This window comes from Vicugna pacos, chromosome 11 (assembly GCF_048564905.1).
Source record: "Vicugna pacos chromosome 11, VicPac4, whole genome shotgun sequence".
Taxonomy (NCBI): Eukaryota; Metazoa; Chordata; class Mammalia; order Artiodactyla; family Camelidae; genus Vicugna; species Vicugna pacos.
In genome coordinates this window covers 95,316,548-95,328,861 of record NC_132997.1, presented here as the reverse complement: position 1 = coordinate 95,328,861, position 12,314 = coordinate 95,316,548, and the positions used below count along the sequence as shown (strand labels likewise).

The window sequence follows — 12,314 nt, the reverse complement described above, 5'->3', positions numbered from 1 at the left end:
CATTTCTTGGCTCTGCCCCACTCTGTGGGTTGACTTCCTTCTCTTTCAGTGTGGCTGAGCTCCCTCTAGGCAATTGGGACAGAGAGCTGTGGCAGTTCCAGGCTCACAGAGTCCCAGGTAAACCACATGGAAAAGAACTTCTTCCTTAACTTGATCTGATAGTTCCATTAAGGACTCTGACTGGCCCTCATGTCTGTGTTCAGAGGGAAGTGGTCTGTGATGATCCAGCCTGGCTTAGGTGCCAGAGAGGGACACTTGTATATTCTCACCATGACCACATGGAGTGGGGGAGCAGAAGCCCCCAGCAACAAGCAGGGCATCGTAACAAGAGTATTATGGTCTGAAAGTTTGGGCTCCCATAGAATCCATGTGTTGAAATCGTAACCCTTAAGGCAATGGTGGTAGGAGGTAGGGCCTTTGGGAGGTGATTAGGTCATGAGGGTGGAGCCCTCACAAATGGGATTAGTGCCCTTATAAGAGAACCCAGAGAGCTAGCTTGTTCCTTCCACCATGTGACAACACAGTGAGAAGTTAGCAGTCTGCAATCTGGAAGAGGGCTCCCCCCTCAGAATCTGAACATGCTGGCACCCTGATCTGGGACTTCCAGCCTCCAGAACCATAAGCAATAAATTCTGTTGTTTATAAGCCACTCATTCTATGGTATTTTGTTTCAGCAGCCCAAATAGACAAAGAGAAAGAGAAAGAAGGAAGTAAAACTGTGCAGGCAAAGTTAGCTGGTGCCTACTACCCACAGGGACTCTTTGTTCTCACCAAAGTCTGTCTTCCCTGGAAAGTGACACAAGACCAAGTGAGGCCTACGTGGGCCAAGGGGTCTTCTGTTTTACTGAGATGGGTCATAGTGAAAAAAAGTAGAGATCCCTTGATCTAGAAGTGCCTCTCCAGCTTTAGTGTGCATTAGAATCACCTGCGGGGCTTATTAAGCAAAGTAAGTCAGAGAAAGGTAAATATCATATGATGTTGCTTATAGGTGGAATGTAAAAAAAAAAGATACAAATTGTATTTACAAACCAGAAATAGACTCATAGACATAGAAAACAAACCATGGTTACCAAAGGGGAAAGGAGGGGATATATTAGGAGTTTGGGATTAACAGATACACATTACTATATATAAAATAGATAAACAACAAGGACCTACTGTATAGCACAGGAACTGTATTCAATTTCTTGTCATAAGCTACAATGGAAAAGAATCTAAAAATACATGTATTTATGTATATATATGTGTATAGAACTGAATTACTTTGCTACACCTGAAACTAACATTATAGATCAACTACACTTCAAAAAAAATAAAATAAAATAAAGAACATGAAACAACAAACAAACACAGGTTTAGATTCAGGAGGCCTGGGATGGGCTGGTGAACCTGCGTTTCTGACAGGCTCCCAGGCAATACTGATGCTGTTGCTGTCTGGATAAGGACCAGTGTTTCTCGAATTTTAAGGTGCATGTGAATTACCTGGAGACTTTATTAAAATGCATATTCTGATTGAGTAGGTCTGGGGTGAAACCTGAGATTCTGCATTTCTAACGTGCCTTCAGGTAGGCTGCTAGGGCTGGTCCACAGACCTTCCTTTAAGTAACCAGAGTCTAGATTCTAGACTCCAGAATGACCTCTCATGCCTCTGGCAGCTCTGATAGTCTATGACCCTGTGATTTTTTTATTTCCTAAAAAGAGATCACTTTGCAGGGGAACAGCATGTTCACAATATTGCTGGCATATGTGCATGTTGTTAATAGAGGTGCTGATTGTCCCGGTTCTAAATTTTGCTCCCGGCTGGCTTCTTCCCTCCTTCCTGCGGCTGCAGCACGGTCTCCAAGCAGACAATGCGGGGAGGCTCAGGATCTCTGCTCAAGTGCTTCTGAGTAACCTGAGCAAAGGTTTGTGGGCAAGGATACGAGTGATGATTTCCTGGGACTTCCATTTTCCTTCGGCCTTTCTTTGGCCATGGAGCCAGCTGTTCCCTGTTCATATAAAGAGTGGGGAGTTGGCAGCTTTCAATCGGTTTGCTGAATTAGGAGGATCTGGCCTCAAACCATCAGCACACTCCCATGAGACACTTTTTATTTACAAAGATGTGGGCAGGGGTAAGGGAAAGCTGCAAAGAACTTGTACTCGGAGGCTAGCAACAGCAGAACCTTTACCTGAGTTCTTACTACAACCATGTAAGACCTACAGCTGCATGAGAGCTGTGGCTTCTGGTATAGGAACGTGGCTGCTGACCTGTAGCTGGGTGGAGGGAAGTAAGTAGCCACTTTCCTCCCATCTCTTCTGTCCCTGCAGTTTTCTTTTGCAAAGAGCGTGGTCACCCAGTATAAGAGCATAAGGTTGTTCCACAAATGCATGGGATTTTCCCTAAGGAAGTTGGAGCCATTGTAAAACCATACCTACATCTAAACATTTCTAGATCTTATTCTTATTTTCAACTTAGCCTGCACCACCTCTTAAGGTGGGGGGTTTCCAGTCTATCTTAATCAGACTGGGGAGCCTTGGGTTTATGCTGTTGGGCCACAGTTTATTCCTTTCAACTCTTCAACATGCGAAGCACCAGGTGCTAACAGGCTCAAAGACAAATGCTGTGTAGCCCTGGCTTCAGGACTGTCTGAGGACCAGGCATTTTCTATCCCACACAGTGGGATAAAGGCTATGGCAGTTAGGGAACTTTGACCCCAGCTAACTGAATTTCAGAACTGGGGAGGGAGGCAAGGGGAAAGTTGGGAAGGTCATAAGGCAATTTACAGAATCAAAGGAAATGCTCAGCAACCAGACCTCAGAAAGTACCAGAACCATGGGCTCCAGGAGTGGGAAATGGCCGATGATTTCTTTCAGGCATTGTTACTAGATGAGGCAGCCAACAGCCTCAGGCCAGTGTCAGTCACTCTGCTTCAGATTTGCTAAGGGGGGGGGCCTGATTGGTCCTGCAGGAGGCCACTCCCACCCGAGGCCCTTGACTGGCAGTCCCACCACTACTGCACATAAGGGGGATATCTGAGCAAAGTAAAACTACCAGTCCCAGGAAAGGGGGTGAGGATGCCGATCCAGCAAAAGCAAGAGAAGTCCATCCAAGCCAGATGGAAGCCTGTGGGAAGGAGCACCCGGCTCAGCCTGGACAGTCAGGGAAGGCCTCACAGAAGAAACAGAACTTGAACAGAGGAGTCTTGAAGATGAAAGGAGGTTCCCAGAAGGGCATGGGACAAAGAGAGCATTGCTGAAATGACATGTACACAGGTCTGAGAGTGAGTTCTACCCAGGGCTCTTCCAACTGCCAGGATTAGAATGCCCCTCGGAGGTGTGTGGTGGTTAGTTTCATGTATCAACTCAGCTGGGCCATAGGTCAAATGTTATTCTGAATATATCTGTGAGGGTGTTTTGGGTGTAACTAACATTTAAACTGGCAGACTGAGCAAAGCAGATTGTCCTCCCTAATGTGGGTGGGCCTTATCCAATCAGTTGAAGGCATGAAATGACCAAAATGGCTAACCTTCCTCTGAGTAGGAGAGTTCTTCTTGCCTGACAGCCTTCAAACTGGGACAATGACCCCCCCATCCCCTGCCCCCTGCTTTTCAAGTCAAATTGGAACATTGGCTGGCTCTTCCTGGGCTTTGAGCCTGCCAGCTCACCCAGATCTTGGGACTTGCCTGTCTTCATAATTGCATGAGCCAATTCCTTTTTAAAAAATAATCCCTTTGTATCCATCTCCATTTCCAGTTCCATCTCCATCTCTATCTCTATATCCTTTTGACCCATTTTCCTTGTCCATTGAGCTCAAATACCCACCACTGGCAGGAAATATGCTCCGAGGGCTTGATTCCAACTCCTGGGAGAGGGATTTGACTGGTCCAGCTCAGCTGGTTAAGCTGGCTGCATAAGGCAGCCCAAGGAATAGGCTAGCCCATGGGTCAGGTGTCTATCCTTCCCACACCCTCCACCCAGCCCACTACCCACTCACCAGCATCCAGGGGTTGGCCAGGGTCTCTGAGAAGGGAGCATGCATGGGCAGGGGACCCACACACATCTCAACCAGAACACAGCCTGTCCAGGGACCAAGGCTGAATAGACAGCTGGTTAGATAGTCAAGAGCCTTGCATTCAGTGCTAACACCTTTAGTCTTTACCCCACAAACCACAGTAGCCATGGAAACACTCAGTGAATCAGGTGCACAGTGGGGATGGCAGACTGCTGACCCACAGACCTGTTTCTGATAGCCTGTTTTTCAACATTTTGAATTAGTTACCAGCTTGAAAACTTTGGCGATGTCACATAAGAACTCAGATTTCCAATTTCTTTGGGGCAATAGAGAGATCTGGCAGGACTGATCAGCCTTCCTGCAGGGTCACTGTGCACCGGGTGGAAGAGAAGCAGCCCCTCGAGTGGAATGAGGCCACTTCAGCCTGCCAGGGCCCTCAGCCAGCTGGCCTGCTCATGGAGGCCAAGGGCTGGAGTTTGCATACCTAAGTGAGGTGAAAAGCCTGCAGGCAGCCAGGCAAGGAGAACAGAGAAGAGAAGATTGAAGGCATGAAATCTGGGCACAGATGTGGGGACCAGAGGACTTTGTCACCTGCCTTGCAGGAGATCATCCAAGAATGATGGATCATATAGATCTTCATTCAACCAGGAAGCAGGTAGTTCATACACTTGCCAAGTCCTGCCTTGCTCTCTTGTCTGTATTCTGCACGTGCCTCTCTTTGGAACAGAGCGTGAATGTGACATGCAATGCTCAGGGTCAGAAAGAGCCCAGAAAAAGCCTGTATTCTGTCCTGACTCCTCTTGGCCTTGTCCTTCACCAAGTCCCTCCTCACATGGCCTCAGCTGGTCACTTGGCATTTTTTTCCCCATTCTCTTTCTCCCAGTGGCAAGTTTCTACTTTTCCAGATGCAATTTGGCTTGCCTGGCAATTCCCTCCTCTTGGACTCCTCCTGGGAGTATCTTATAATGTTAGGAAACACTGAACACAAGAGCTTCCAAAACTGGATCCCAAAACCAGCACCACAGTATCCTCCCAGGCAGTGCTTGGGCTCAGTAATTTTCTCTGACGTCCTCTCCTTTATCCTGGATGTACGTAACTTTGAAGGAAAGCCATTTGATAAATATCTGCAACTGGATTTCACCTTGGGGCAGGAATGTGACTTCCTTGATAAGAACCTTGCTGAACCAGGCCCTGAGATCTCGCTTCCTGGTTCAAGTCTCAGCTTCATCACTTCCTAGCTCTGGGATCGTGGGCAAGTTACTTTAGCTCTCTGAGCTTGGTTTTCACGACAGTCAATTAGGGATATAATAGTGCCTGCTTCGTAGGGTCATAAGGAGGGTTAAATGAAGTAACACCAAATAAGCAAAAGGCTTAGCCAAGTGCCTGGTCCAGAGCAAGTGCCCAAGGAAGAACAGCTCTGATTGTTATTACTAATTGTCATTATCAGGATCAACTGACATGTATTCTACGTATCAATACTGCCCCCATTGCTTTATCACCTTCTCTGATGCTTCCTCCACATTTCTGAAATAAAGAAGTTGATTATTTTTTTAACCTGTTGATTTCCAAAAAGGAGTACTGATTTCTTAAAGCAAAATGTATTGCGTAAGCATTTCAATTTTGGTTGCAGTCTGGGGACGGGTGGGAAGTCTCCACTTTGAGCTTTCACAAATCAAAGTCTCTGAAGTAGGTTTTTAAAAGGAATATTTGCTCTGCTTGGCAGCCAGAGTTCAAAGCCCTGGTGGGAAATGGTAAATGCTAGCCTTTAATTGTAAATGAACTCTCCAGCAACAAGGGGTATAAAGTCAAGCAAACATTTAACAACTGATCCTGCTGCTATCAGTAAGTAGTATCCTTTAAAAAGCCAGTGCCTCCCCACTCCCGTTCTGCAGACCATTTTTTGAGTTGAAGAAGTACATCTTGGGGAGAGCTGGCTGAGGTCAGGACTAATGGAGATGCTCACACAGCTACACGTGGTTAACTTCTCTCCTCTGTCACCAAGCTGTGCCTTATGAAGCTGTCTCTTTGGCATCTATGTTCTACCCCATGGGCTGGCCCAAACTACAGGGTGTTACCTGGAGAATTTAAGTTGTATTTTATTTCAGGAACATAAGATTTTATCTAGGGTACTTTAACGCTGCTCATAATACTGCTCTCCCTCTGCATAAACTGTAAATTCTTTCCATTGTTAACTCTGGTCATGGCTCAGGCAGCATCTCCTCAAGTCTGTGCTGGAATTATAGGCCACTTTGTTTGTGGAATAGCACAGGAAGCTTGGCACCATTGATTTGCATCAGTGCCTCCGGAATAGCCTTTGCCTTCTCCTTTAAGATACTATCTAAACTGTGAAATTCATTAAATAGCCCCAGAAATGGATCAGGTTATTTAACACAACATCCCTAATGGCGCAATATCTCAGCTGTCTGCACTGATAGTGAACATTGTCTTGGATAGTGTTATCAGCCCAGGACACCCGCTATGAATATTGATCCCCAGCTTGTTACAGCCATCACTTGCCATCAGGACAGGTCAGGGATGGAACCCACCTAGCATCAAAGCAATTTAAAGACAGCACTCAGGCGGAATTTTAATGCCCACACTGAAAACACAAATCAGCTCCATGCAGGGGGAAGGTGGCTTGCTGGATATGGATGTGGATCACTTACTACATAGGAACCCCTTGTGTATAAATACACATGGTAGATATGGATATATTTATCATATAGGAAGCACTTGTGGATAAATACAGCCGAGAGGACATTATCGAGTCAACACGCCACCAAATTGTTCCTACAGGAAGTCTCACTGCCTTCTGGTCATTTACAAAGCAGGTGGCCAGAAAAACAATTCCCTAAGGCAGCCCCTCTTCTCACCAAATTGAAGGATTTAGCCTGTTCTTTGGGTGGGGTGTTTCTCTTTAAGTTGGGTGAGTAAGAGGATGCATTTCTATTCCTTCAGTATTGATGGGAGACACTGTGATGTTTCCTGTGTCATCTGTCTCCAGGAGCCAAGTATTGAGTGCAAGGGTTCACATGAGCTTGTCCTGCACTGAACACACATATCAGAAATATAGGAAAAATAAAGGACAATGGGGGAAAAAGATAATTAATAGAGGGAGCTCTTAAAGATTCACAGTCTTAAAGCCATGGGCCTTATGTGGTCTTGACTTTCCAATTTTTGCTTCTCTTTCTGCTCCCTTTCCCCCTATATTTAATACCTGTGGACCTCAAAGGACAGATGATTCATATTAAACAAAGTTTTTGGAGACAATTGATAAAGTGAAATGAAAATGACCCGGGTTTGGGCTGCCCTTTGACTGTGCCTTCCCTGTCCCCCTGGGTGGGAGTATGGGGTGCCCCCGGGAATACCAGCTCACCTTCCCGTGGAAGTGGCCTTGATATTTCTTACAGGAGAACAGATAAGAGAGGGGCCATGGGAAGCCAGAAATGTCCACCTGGAGCTACCTTAAAGAGGTCTATTTCTAGCTACCCTGAAGAATCTAAATGAGAAAACATGAATGTGGTGGGGAAAAGTAAAGGAGGGCTGGGATCAGTGGGGAGGGAGGGAGAGAGAATGAAAAGAAAGATTAAAAAAAAAAAAGTCAAGTGAGAACTGGGTGAGAAAGAGTTGTCAAAACAAAAAATAAAGTACCCTATCTGTGATCTGGAAGGTCCTGTGATTTGCAATCCAGGTTCCTGGGTGGGTATCACTGTTTAGAGCCACCACGACTTTCTCTGGTTTTGACAAGTTGTGCACTCCCTCTGGTGGGAGGTGGTCCGGGGGCTTGGGCAGAGCACTTCCTTTCTTGATTTCCTTTTAAAGCACAATCCATCTCGTCTTTAGGACTGGAGCTGGCATGAATTTCGGCAGGGCTTTAAAGTCCCCAGGGAATACAGTAGCTGCCTCTGGGAGAGGTCCCAAGGTTTGAATAAAAAAAGCTCCCAGGAGCTGGCCCTTGAGGTCTTCTCATCTATAACAGATGGGATTAGCCGCGCCCCCCCCCCGCCCCCTGCACTTTAATGAGAAGGGTTCTCCTCCCCTTCCTACTCCTACCTGCTTCGACAATGTTAATTGCCAAGTCATTGTTTGGAAACCCCATGGGGCAGGGAAGAAAGGAACAGCAGCCTTAGAGGTGGTTCTAGGCAGAGGGGTGGGAGAAGCCTCAGAATTTGCCGCTGAGATAAATGCTTAGCGCTTACAGAATGCTCCCCAAGTGACAAAAGGGAAAAAGAAACGTTAAGAAGGGCGTGGCAGGTGGAAGCTTCCCCAAGGACTGATGTGCACTATCCCACCAGACTTGGTGGGCAGGTAGAAGCCGATTCAATCATCTCTGTTCTCTGACCTTAAATCCAAACCAGATAAGCACCTTTTAACCTTTTTTCTTTTTAGGTCAAGTGGGAGGGTGGGTGTCAAAATGCAAGATTCCCAGGGACCCAATATTTGTTGCAAATGATCAAATCTGTGACTCTGAAGAATGCCTGAAGGGCACCTGGGATTGAGCTTGGTGTCTCCCCAGGCCGGGGCTGCCACCCTCAGCTGGCTCACCCGCCCTCACCAGGGCTTCTCACCTGGCTGTGAGACCCCAACCTGCCAAGGTTTCCAAAGCGGTGAGGCATTTTGGCAGGGGCTCAGACATCTCTCCAAAACCCTTGCTGCTCCCTGACCTAGCTAGGCTCCAGGATGGAAGGGAAAGCCTCTGACGCAGTGCAGGACTTTCGCTATTTCCTAGGGAGCAGAACGTACTAAAAAGAGTATTGGTCCGAGAAAGGAGACCTGGGTTCGAATCCTGACTCTTACAAGACACCAACCAACAGTGACCCTGGGCAATGGCACTTATCTCACTTCTTATCTTTGAACCTTAGTTTACTCTTCTTAAAACGGGGCCAATAGTCCTGTCAGGCCACGCCCACTTCACAGGGATGCTTAGAGGGTCAAACGAGATCGTGCAAACCGATGAGCTTTGTAAACTGCGAGAACACGAGAGCTTTTAAATCCGAGGTGACCAGGTCTGAGGCTACTACTGTGATTCACTGGCGGGGCATAAGTTCTGAACGTTACCTTGAAGTAATCACTGCTGGCCTCAGTCGCATCCCCAGTCAAAGGCGGGTGCACTGCGGGAGGCGAGAAATCCAAGCACAAGTCAGAGTGCGTGTGTTGGGGGAATCTCCCAATGAAGGCGTTCGGACGTCCCTCCCTCGCGCACCCTGACTCCCGGCAGGTTGGGAGGAGGCGCGCGTAGCCGGCGGCGCTGTCCGGACGGGCGCGCGCACCGGGCGCAGCAAGGCGCCCCCTCGCCTTGGCAAGAGGGCCCCGCAAGGCGCGGGGCAGTCTTGGGGCTGCTGTGGGAGCGCCTTGCACGTGGAGGGGACCTGGGTAGTGCAAGTGCCAATCCGCGCGCAGCACCACCGTGGCTCTCTCCCCGCTCCGCCTCCAAGCCCCCCTCCCCAGCTTCACTTAGCCGCCTCGACCCTCCTAGCGGCTGAGAGTTGCTGCCGAGTCACAGGCGAAGGCAAGCCTGAGCGCGGCCATCCCGTACCCCGCGCCGCCGGCCTCCGGCCTGCGGGCGGCGGGCATGCTGGCATGGCAGGACGGCGGGGCCAAGGCGGCTCCTTCCCACCACAAGATCTCCTTCTCCGTTCTGGACATCCTGGATCCTCAGAAATTTACCCGCGCTGCGCTCCCGGCCATGCGCCCTACTCCCCTGGAAGCCAAGAAAAGTTTGGCAGAGGCCGAAGCGGGGAACGACGCCAGCCAGGGGGACCCGGCCGGGCAGCGAGAGATGCCTGGTAAGGATGCGAATTGGCTCCCAGCCCTGAAAAGCCCCAGCCTAGATGATGCAATGGTAAGGCGGGGGATTGGGGGGACAGCTGTGGACCGGTGAGTAGCCCTTAGAGGCATCTTCCCCAACGCGAGAAGGCGCATAGGACGAGTCGTGAAGTGCAGCCCCTGTCTCGTAATTAAGCTGAGGTTAAAAAGAAGGCCCCTAGCATCACGGGTCAGGGATTTACCACCAAAGCCTGTCCCTGCTCACCTGCTAAGCGAGTAAGCAGTCCAGCTCTGATTTACTCTGAGTGGAAACTAATAGTTACACAGCGCCCACCTTATCCAGGCTCATTCATTTATTGGGCATGTAATGCGCCTGCCACATTCCAGGACCTGGGCTAGAGACTGGGATGAAAGTCATGAAAAACTTCAGAACCTGCGCGGTAGACAGCATCATCTCCACTTTCCGGATCAGGGGGCTGAGGCTAAATCATGTGTCCAGGGTCTTAGTAGGCGGTGAGGTCCGTTTTAGAAACCCAGTGACCACTTCCAACCATCCAAATACAGTTGTAGAGACTCCGCCCTACATGCTCACTCGCCCCAGATCCTGTCTTCGACTAGGCTGGGGTTGGGGTAGGTGGGGTGGGGTGATGGGATGCTTTTGGTCCTTTCTCCTGGAAACCCTTTTTGACTTAACTCCTAACTTCGGTGGACACCTGATGAGGGGTCCAGGAAAGTTTGTGCCTGAAAGGAAGGACAAAAGATAGCAGGACTCAAGCTGGATAAGGCACGAAGTTCCCTGGAGGGACGCCAAAGGTCAGAGGCACAGATCTGGGAGAGGCTTGATGTCTCAGACTCCCGCCCCGCTCACTTCTCCTCCCCAAGTTTTGTGCTGATTGTCTGGGGCTCTTGGCGCCTCTGGCGGCTGGGCTTGGGCCTGGATGGTCCGCCTGGTAATTGTTCGGATCGCCCCTCGCAGGGGCTGAGCTCCCCTTCCCCCACCCCCATGATCGATATTCTATTACTGGCGCCTGCATATCTCCTGCCCGCAGCTTGCAGGTGCCGACTTCAAACCCCCTTTCCCTGTCTGATCCTAATATTGTTCGATTAAAACTTACCTTTAATAGATGACATCTATCGATCCGGCCCCGCACAAATCTGAAACTCTATTAACACGGCAGGAGAGAGAAGATGGGAAAGAGAGAATTTCACTTTAAAAGAGAGGAGGGGGCGCTTAATAACTTCATTTTTAATTGCTAGGAGTTCCAGGCCAAAATAGGCTTCTAGGGGCTGGGAGATACAGCCCTAAACGCACTTGACATCTTGATGCCTTAAGGTACAACGATACTGTAAGGTTGTCCAACCTTATGGTAGTTATTTTTTCTTAATGCGGGGTGTCATTCATTCATTCATTCAAAATACACTTCTTAGACGTCTACTACGTGGCAGATGAGTAAAGGGACACTGCACCCCTAAACCCCAACTCCTGGGAAGGACTTGAAACTCTATGCGGTCCTGGGGATCGGGGTGGGGGTGGTATCGGGTAGCGGGGAGAAGGGCAAAGCTGAGGTCTGGATTGGGGAGAGAGCTGCATGCTCTGAGGAGGATAAGGAAAGGTCTGTGGACCCGGACGGGCCGGGTCGTTCAGGGCTCCTGATCACGGTCCCCTTCTCCTCTAGACGCTGCGGGCCGAGGCGCGGGCGCGGCGTCCCCCCTGGAGGGCTCAGAGGCGGAGGACGCGGAGGAGGAGGAGGAGGAGGAGGACGTGGAGGACGTCGGGAGGCGGCGGCCGCAGCGGGCCGCGTGCCTGCAGGCGGGCCCCGCGCGCTCCCCCGAGGCGCGGGCCGAGGCACTGGCGGCGGCGGAGCGCAGCACGTGCGGCCTCGCGGCCTCCCCAGGCTCGCCCGGCTCCCCACGGCCCCGGCGCCGGCGGGCCGAGCCCAGCTGCGCCAAGCCGCGGCGCGCGCGCACCGCCTTCACCTACGAGCAGCTTGTGGCCTTGGAGAACAAGTTCCGGGCCACGCGCTACCTGTCTGTGTGCGAGCGCCTGAACCTCGCGCTGTCGCTCAGCCTCACTGAGACGCAGGTCAAAATTTGGTTCCAGAACCGCAGGACCAAGTGGAAGAAGCAAAACCCCGGCGCCGAGGGCGCGGCGCAGGTGGGAGGTGGCGCGCCCCAACCCGGAGCGCCCGGGGCTGCGGCTGGGGCGGGCGGCAGCGGCGCGGGGGGCAGTCCGGGTCCGCCCGGCCCGGGCGCGCTGCCTTTCCAGACTTTCCCCTCCTTCTCCACGGCAAGCGTCCTCTTCCCCACCGCCACCTCCTTCCCACTGACGGCCGCCGCCGCCTCCGGGGGCTCCTTCGCGCCGTTCCTCGGGCCCTCCTACTTGACCCCTTTCTACGCCCCGCATCTGTGAACCCGGAGCCCCTCGGGCCCAACTTCGTCAGGACTCACGAGTGACTGGAGTGGACTTGTGGTCCCCACCCCGCGGAGCGGCACCGATGCGCAGGGACCGCCCCCTCCCGGTGCGCGGGTGTCTGCACGGCCCTTCCATTCCAAACTG

General features: G+C 50.8%; 2 protein-coding genes across 2 annotated transcripts in view; one reads left to right on the top strand and one right to left on the bottom strand.

Moving 5' to 3' along the window:
• The window catches only part of LHPP (phospholysine phosphohistidine inorganic pyrophosphate phosphatase), a 159,000-nt gene that overhangs the window by 128,979 nt on the left and 17,707 nt on the right, over positions 1 to 12,314 (bottom strand). The window lies entirely within an intron of this gene.
• Positions 9,564 to 12,309, top strand: NKX1-2 (NK1 homeobox 2). Its single transcript, XM_072972078.1, has 2 exons — positions 9,564 to 9,777; positions 11,434 to 12,309. The coding sequence occupies exons 1-2, from the start codon at positions 9,564 to 9,566 to the stop codon at positions 12,165 to 12,167; spliced, it is 948 nt and encodes a 315-aa protein (XP_072828179.1). The 3' UTR covers positions 12,168 to 12,309.

What these genes read in the sequence shown, in the direction of transcription:
- NKX1-2 (XM_072972078.1), top strand. Translation starts at nt 9,564, where the DNA reads ATGCTGGCATGGCAGGACGGCGGGGCCAAGGCGGCTCCTTCCCACCAC. An exon ending in CGGGCAGCGAGAGATGCCTG is followed by an intron (nt 9,778 to 11,433) that starts GTAAGGATGCGA and finishes CTTCTCCTCTAG; the next exon opens with ACGCTGCGGGCCGAGGCGCG.